The 8,655-nt window shown below is 31.2% G+C and overlaps 1 protein-coding gene across 3 annotated transcripts; it reads left to right on the top strand.

The window, feature by feature from the left end:
- The first annotated feature begins 1,138 nt into the window (after nt 1–1,138).
- On the top strand, nt 1,139–5,312 carry LOC105118947 (probably inactive leucine-rich repeat receptor-like protein kinase At5g48380). Of its 3 annotated transcripts, none has more exons than XM_011017007.1 (4): nt 1,139–1,512; nt 1,792–2,773; nt 2,945–3,965; nt 5,146–5,312. In XM_011017007.1, exons 2-3 carry the CDS (start codon nt 1,925–1,927, stop codon nt 3,959–3,961), a joined length of 1,866 nt encoding a protein of 621 aa, XP_011015309.1. In that variant the 5' UTR covers nt 1,139–1,512; nt 1,792–1,924; the 3' UTR covers nt 3,962–3,965; nt 5,146–5,312. The 3 variants fall into 3 exon arrangements, with proteins under 3 accessions (XP_011015309.1, XP_011015308.1, XP_011015307.1); XM_011017006.1 differs by lacking the exon at nt 5,146–5,312 and adding an exon at nt 4,306–4,657; XM_011017005.1 differs by lacking the exon at nt 5,146–5,312 and having other exon boundaries at nt 2,945–4,209.
- Nucleotides 5,313–8,655: the final 3,343 nt, after the last annotated feature.

Raw genomic sequence — 8,655 nt, 5'->3', positions numbered from 1 at the left:
ATTAACACATCAAAATAATTTAAAAATATTAAAAATATATTAATTTAAAACAAATAAAAAAATAAAAAATAATTTTTTTAAAATACAAAAATAAACAGTTATAAATTTTTTTTTATGCAATTTAATTTTATTGTTTTCTCTAACTTTCCCCGTTACTTTTCTTTATTTTTTATTTTTTAGCTTTTTAATGTAGCGTCTAGCTTTTCAGTTTCTTTATTTCCATTGAAAAACCTTAACCTTAGTGTTTTATGAGTTTTTTTAATCTAAAAACCTTGAATATTATGTTCAACTTAAATTTCTCAATATATATAATTTTTATTTGTGATTATATTAAAGATTGTTTTTTTTTTAAAATTTACTTGAAAGCATATCAAAAAATTATTTTTTAAACAAATATTTTCACATCAACACATAAAAAATCTAAAAACACCCAAAAAAATAATTTGAAACTAAAAAAAATAAAAAAAATCTTAAAAGCACATTTAAACTGCAACACCAAAAAAATCTAATTTTTTTAATCATATTCCACACACACCTACGGGGTAGTTGTTGTCTTTTTTTAAAGAATAAAAATTAATTAGTAATATAAAATTATTCAATAGAGAAGTTAAAAATAGAAAATATACACGTTTTTTCAGAAGGAGTTGACGGGTCAAATTAATTCTCTAATCAAATCCCTTTAAGGTTGTGTTCATACACCGAATAAAATTAAAGAAAACAATAACGAGTTGCGAAAAAATAATTTTCAATGGCACGGTTACAACAGTCATTTTCGACCACATTCTTATTATATTACCAAACAGAAAGCCTCGTTGGCATGGTAATAAAATACGGTGCAACTTAAAATTTAGGTTGACGAGTTGACTTTGTTTTACTGATTTTTTTAATGAATTAATGTTTTTTTAAATTAAAATAATATTATTTTAAATAATTTCAAAAATACCCGGACTCAGTTCAAAAATAAATTTAATTTAAGCCGGATTCCGAGTTAACAAATTACTAAATTTATCGACCTAATTGGATCGGATTTAATAAGAGGAGGAGGAGAAAAAAAGGGGCAGGAATCCAATGGCAAAGGAAATTACATTAATTAATGCTTATGAAAAATACAATATTAAATAGGAGGAAAAAAGAATCAACCAATCAAGTCAAAGAAACTGAAGACGCCGAGTCCTTGCACTCGCAATTACATGGATTAAGCTTGGAAAAAATGGCCGTCCTTGGTTGACCCAAGAAAACGAGCACACAATCCCCTCCATTTATCAGTTTCACACGCCTTAAAACTCATTGCTTTCGCGTTTAGCCATCCGTATTCATTTCCTGCTTGGTCTCTTCTCTTAATCCTGTCATGTATTTACAGACTTGATTGATTATCACTGTTTTTTTCTTCTTTTTCTCCGCGGAAAAGCCGCTGCTTCAATATTTCTGCCATGCAAAAAATTCTCAAACTTGAAGAGGTGTTTTCTTTGATCTCTTCTGGGGTTGAGGGGTCGTGAATATCTTTATCATCAGGTGCGTCTTTTATTGTTTTTATCGACATATATATCCAAGTCAACCCATCTGGGTCACTGTTGGTTTTCAGTTTCTCTGCTTTACTTCTTGTTGCTACTGCTGCTGCTGTTGATATCTCTATCTGTTGTCATGGAAGCTGATTTTTTTTATGAGGGCTGGACCCTGAATTTTTGGCTGCTGCTGTTGATATCTCTATCTGTTGTTTAAGCTGATTTTTTTTATGTGGGGTGGACCCTGAATTTTTTCTTCTTCCTTGCATTGATCTTGACTTTGTTTTAGGTATTACTGTTATGGAAGCCAGGACTTTGTGGATACAGTTAGTTTGGAGCTCTGATATATGCAACTTGTAGCTATTTGGGGCTTTTTATCATTCTCTTTTTGACAAGAATTTGAGGAAATCTTCGTTGAAACGATGTTGATCGGTCGAGTTTTTAAGGTAGTTGTTGTTAGTTGCCTTTGGTTATTGCTTAGCTGTAGTTTGAGCTATGGTACCGAAACTGATATTGCTTGCTTGAAGAGCATAAAAGATTCTCTTATAGATACTCGTAATTACTTGAACTCTTCATGGAACTTTGAGAACGCTACCGAAGGATTCATCTGTACCTTTCTGGGGGTGGAATGTTGGCATCCTAATGAGAATAGGGTCTTGAACATCCGACTTCCGGATATGGGTCTCAAGGGCAGGTTCCCTCTTGGTCTTACAAATTGCACCTCCATGACGGGCATAGATCTCTCTAGCAACGAACTCTTTGGATCAATTCCACAAAATATCTCTCAAATAGTTGGTTTTGCCACGTCTCTCGACCTCTCTTCCAACAATTTCTCGGGGGAAATTCCATCAGGTCTTGCAAACTGTTCCTTTCTGAATGTCCTTAAGCTCGACCACAACAAGTTGACAGGCCAGGTTCCTGGACAAATTGGGTTTCTAGAGCGCTTGAAAACTTTTAGTGTAGCTAATAATCTTTTGTCTGGGCCAATCCCAAGTTCGTTCAAATCCACTATCCTGATCGAAGAAAATTTTGCAAACAATCCAGGACTCTGTGGGAAGCCTCTTAGCCCTTGCCCGTCCATTTCAAAGAAAACCAACACTGGAATTATTGCTGGGGCAGCAGTTGGCGGGGTTACCATTGCAGCAATAGGTGTGGCAATTGGTATGTTCTTTTATTACCGTAGAATGTCTATGATGAGGAAGCTGAAGAAGGATGATGATCCCGAGGGGAATAAATGGGCTAAGAGTTTAAAGGGAGTAAAAGGCATCAAGGCAAGTTATTCTAACACACTTTTCTTTCATTCTTTTTATTTTTATTTTATCTCTTCAAGTCAGTTGAGATCCTGTGTTCTATGTTGAAAAATGCAATGACCATCCCTATATTCCTTCTTGGCATACTTGTGGACTTGCTATGTGTTGATTCAGAAGATTTTGTGATTCCAGGTTTCCATGTTTGAGAAATCAGTTTCTAAAATGAAAATGAGTGATATCTTGAAGGCTACCAATAACTTCCACAAAGAGAATATCATCGGGACAGGAAGAACAGGGGCTGTGTACAAAGCAGTGCTAGAGGATGGGACTCCTCTTATGGTTAAGAGATTGCAGGATTCTCAGCACTCGGAAAAAGAATTTATATCTGAAATGGCTACTCTGGGGAGTGTGAAACATTCTAATTTGGTTCCTCTTTTGGGTTACTGCGTGGCTGATAAGGAAAGGTTTCTGGTTTATAAGCATATGCCAAATGGCACTCTCTATGATCACATACATATTGCAGATGAAAGCAGTAAGCCAATGGAATGGCCTCTGAGACTCAAAATTGGTATAAGGGCAGCAAAAGGATTTGCATGGCTCCATCATTACTGTAACCCTCGCATCATCCACCGAAACATAAGTTCCAAGTGCATCTTGTTGGATGCTGATTTTGAGCCGAAAATTTCTGATTTTGGACTGGCCAGGCTAATGAATCCAATTGATACACATTTGAGTACATTTGTGAATGGAGAATTTGGGGATTTGGGTTATGTTGCTCCAGAGTATGCAAGAACTTTGGTGGCCACTCCAAAAGGGGATGTCTACAGCTTTGGAACTGTGCTGCTTGAGCTGGTGACAGGGGAGAAACCTACCCATGTGGCTAAAGCTCCTGAAAGCTTCAAGGGGAGTCTGGTTGAATGGATCACACAGCTTTCAAGCAATTCTCAACTTAAAGATGCTGTAGACAAATCTTTGGGGGGTAAGGGTGTTGATAATGAGATTTTCCAGTTCCTTAAAGTTGCATGCAATTGTGTATTGCCAACGCCCAAAGACAGGCCCACTATGTTCGAAGTATATCAGCTTCTAAGGGCAATTGGAGAGCAATACCATTTTACCACTGAGGATGAGATTCTGATGCCTTCAGATGCTAGTGGCGCTGATTATATGGAGGAACTTATTGTTGCTCGAGAAGGAAGGGAAAATTATTAAAAAGGTACGAGGTAGATAGGGTAATACTTCTTGCATAATTTATATGTAACTATCTTTTGTTTTTGTCTGTTTTAATAAATTCTAACATTTACATTTGTGCATTATTATTATTATTATTATTATTATTATTATCATTGCACTCTATTGCTTGGTAGTGTTTGGTTATATAGATGAATACAGTGGAGACATGTCTCTTGTACTTCCTATTTGTTTTGAAAAAATTCACTCCCAAACCATGTTAGAGACAATCCTGGTCTCTCCAACTAAATATGTTTTTATCTATTTTATCTTGGGATACCAACTAATCGTTTCCTTAGTATTGGGTAATGCCTTGGGTTTGCCAGTTTGAGTCTCCGAATGGCCACTTTGTGCAGAAGTGCTGAAAACATGATCATCTCATAATCATCACGAGGAGTTCCGCTTTTGTGGGATCTTAACTAAGTAATGGCCTTTTCTCTTCCAATTAAGAAGTCACATTCTTGCCATCAACATATCTATCCAGCTCCATTTCATTGCTGTATCATTAAAATAGTTCTCAATATCGGGATTTTGTTTTAAGAGTGTCCTTTACTTTCATGGGTTGAGTATAGGATTTCTCATCACAAGTTGTTCCACAGCCCGTGTAAGATGTAATATCTCCATAATTGTTCTTGGAATTACTGTCTTGTGTATTAAATATGCGTCCTTTTCTTTCTCTGATTCATGTTAGCTGTGCTAATAGCCTTTGAAATATTATGTTGAGTTCTGCTTTTAGTTGGATGGTGACAATCACTCTTAAACACGCATAATTGCAGTAACCGATTTGGTAAACAGTTCTCTGTGAGGAACTCATCCTTCCCTTAGAATATGAAACCCGTTGCGATAGTAACTCGGGATCACAGTTCTGCATGCCTTGTTTAGGTCCTGCTTCTTTTTTAACTCGGGATCACAGTTCTGCATGCCTTGCTTAGGTTCTCACTATTCACAGTTGGCGTTCTGCTTCTTTAGATCCCTCGTTTCAATCATGAATGTTAGAAGTGCAAGTGAAAATTTGCTCTGGTGGAAAACATGGTATTATGCTGCCAGTTACGTTCACGCCCCTGAACTAAATATTTTATCTAGCACTTCAAATTCAAAGGAATGAATCAGTTAATCACAATGAGCTGCCAATAAAGTTTTCAGAGATTTTGTAAACTCTGTAACAGATGGGATGGCACCATGTTCAACAGCTTGGAACACTTGTCAACCTGTAGCATTTTCACCTAGCTTTACCACCCATTCTTGACCTCCGGATGATCAGAGATGAAAAGGTGTTCGAAACTGCAAAATGGCACCTGAGGTGCGTTTTACAACGTGTTAAGGAAGTATTTCATCTCATAGCGACCACTGATCGATATAACTCCTGATAATCAGAGATGAAAAGGTGTTCTGAGCTGCAAAATACCAACTGAGGTGCGTTTTCCAATGTGTTAAGAGGAAGTATTTCATCTCATAGTGACCCCTGATGGATGCAGACTGCGAGTCTTCGACTCGCCTTCGATTCGTTGAATATATCGCAAACCCTATGAAATGTACACTGCCAACTCTCAGTACCATGTCCTTAACGCAACCAGGCAGTGGAGTTCTTGTGTCGTGTGAGAGATTCGAGCATGGTTATGATAACTGGTTCGAAACCCAATCTTGAGCTGGGAAAAAAAGAATTAAAACATCATTTTAGATAAATTTTTTAAAATCATTGATGAAGTTTCACCTAGGTTTATCATTTGAGTTTGACTAAGTTAACTACTTAGGGTATGTTGATTTACTTTTAATTTTTATATTTGTGGTAAAAAAATAGGTGTGTTTATTTACTTTTAATTTTTATATTTGTTATAAAAACAGTAAGATGATTGGTATCACACTAAACTACATTTTATGTTGTGAAACTCATTAAACAATTGAGTTTTAAATATTTGTTTTTGGAGTAGATTTTATATGTTTTTTTAATTGAGTTTAAAATAACCTTATTTGTTTTTGTGTTTTAAAAATTTTTTTGAAAATTTTTTTTAAAAAAATTCTTTATTTTAAATTAATTTTTAAATTTTTAAATCAATTTGATATATTAATATCAAAAAAATAAAAAAATATTTTTATATATTTCTAAATAAAAAATATTTTAAAAAATAATACAACTACACGTTTAAACGCAACTGCAAATCAGACATATCTGCTATTGCTATGTCATAATTAGTTAGGTTTAGAAGGGGCATTTAATTAGGATACGAAATCGAGGCAGGCCTTGTTGCTCGGTAACGCTGCCATTGCTCCTCTCCTTGAATCTCCTTCTACTTCAGCACCCCATTGCCAAAAGCTATGGAGGTTGGAAGTGATCCCCGAAGATATTAGCTCGAGCTCCAAATACAACAACCTTAAGCATTCTTTATGCTGCGTTTGTTTTTCATCAATTTTTATATTTGTGATGAAATAAACATAATAAAATAAAATAGTTGGTAACAAATTAAATTTTATTTTATATTATATAACTTATTAAAAAATTAAGTTTGAAATATAATTTTTATGTATAATTTTTTATATTTTTTTAATTGAATTTTATAAAATCCTATTTGTTTTTGCATTTCCAAATGTTTTAAAAAAATAAATTTTTTTATTTTCATATCATTTTAATGTACTAATATCAAAAATATTTTTTAAAAAAATAAAAAAAAATATTATTTTAAAGCATTTCTTAGTACAAAACATTTGAAAAACAACTAAAATCATATTTCCATCAAAAATTATATATATATTTTTTATTATACATAAATTTTAATTATAATTTTTACTAAACATGTAAATCTAACTACTATAACTAATTATTATTTTTTTACATATTTTTTTTAATCATAATCATAAAAAATCCTTAAAAAATAAACACACTGTAAACCGTGAGCATTTGGTTAGAAAGATAACGAGCATTCAGTTTTTCATCGTTTAGCCAATTAGTATTCAATTGGTCTGCACTAGGCACTGAGTTAGTGCAAAACAAAACTTTTAAAAAAATATTTTAAATGCAATAAAAAAAACAAAGCCTGATAACTTGTTTTTATTTAACTATATTTTTATTTAATATAAAAATGTAACTATAATGGACCTGGATTGACATACAAAAGCATGGAAATAGTCTTGAAAAAAACAAAATAAATAATTTAATTTTTCATCAATTTAATATTAAAAAATAAAAATAATAAAAATTAGTATTTAACCAAAAAATTATTAAGTGAACCAAGCAAACAAGTGGTGCAAGATATGCATGCTATCAGATTTAATAAATTTTTTATATTAAAAATTATTTTTTTAATTATATAATAATAAAAAAACATGAAAATTGTTTTGCATTAAACATTTTTTTTAAAGAAAAAAATTGTGATAGATGCATGTAGCTGAGATAGCAAAAGTGGATCATTAGTAATAAAGGGTGATTTTTTTTTTTTAGTTTTGAGTGAAATTAAAAAAATAAATTATTAATAATAAATTATAAAATTATATTTTTTTTAATTGAGAAACAAAATTAATATTAAAAAAATAAATAATAGCTCGAATGTTATGAATGAACCATTAAACTTACGACCCGGTTCTTAAACTCTGCTAAATTCAACGATTTCTTTTATTAATTTTTTTAACTCAAATATAAAACAACAAAACTTTAAAAAAAAAAGAAAAAAAAAGGAAGTCCAAGCACACTAGGCTAAAAAACCCAATCTAGCTTCTACTCATATGCCTAGATTTATTTTTTAGTGGGGTGAACTTTTTTTTCAATGTTGTTTGTTTTATACAGAATCCAGCAATTAAAGTTCATTAGAAAAAAAACTTGTTTATGATTTTTTTTTGTAAAACTCGTCTTTTTACATTAAATATTTAGAAAATAATTTAAATATATTGATAAAATTTATCTATAATTTCAAAAAATAGCTCAAAAATAAAATACTAACTTGAATCCAAAAATATTCTTATAGTTATATCTGCATCCTTAGACAAGAAGAAAGATAAAAACATCAAGGTGAAACTTTTCTTATAAAATGAGATTTATTAACACTAATTTTAATTATTTTAGTGATTATAATTATTATCAATCATCATTTTTTTTTATTTGCTAGAATTCAGTGTTCTTTTTTGTTTTCTTGCAAAAATAAATTGAGAAAAATCAATCTTCATCCTTAAATTTTTAAAAGCTAAAAGCACTAATAACTTATAAACGAAAACACTTTATATAAAAAATTTAAATTTACTGTTTATTTTACCTGTTTTTTCTAGTTTGATTCTTTATCCTTCAATCATATCTTAAAAAACACTCGTATGTTAATTTGGGCTCAAAAAAGTTGATTTTGAAAAGAAAAAAAAATCAAATTTAAATTTTTTTAAAAATCAATGTTCCAATCAAATTTTTTAAATTATATAACTCACTCACTCTTTACATGGAATTCATTTATTCTATCATTGTGTTAAGTCCATTAATTATTATTATTTTGGAGCCCCACACGTAGGTATTAATAAAATGGGTCAGATGGAGGCCTAACAACGCCTAACTCTCCTTTTTATCTTTTTTTTTTTAATTTTAATTAATGCTTCTTTTATTTTAAAAACTTAAATATTTTTACATTAATACCCCATTTTCTTTTTTATTTTATTTAAAAAACCACTTTTAAATAATGGTGATATTTTAGTTATATATTTAATCT

Source organism: Populus euphratica, unplaced genomic scaffold (genome assembly GCF_000495115.2).
Source record: "Populus euphratica unplaced genomic scaffold, PopEup_1.0 scaffold2372.1, whole genome shotgun sequence".
Classification (NCBI taxonomy): Eukaryota; Viridiplantae; Streptophyta; class Magnoliopsida; order Malpighiales; family Salicaceae; genus Populus; species Populus euphratica.
The sequence above is the reverse complement of the archived record's forward strand: the minus strand, read 5'-3'. Positions and strand labels throughout refer to the sequence as shown.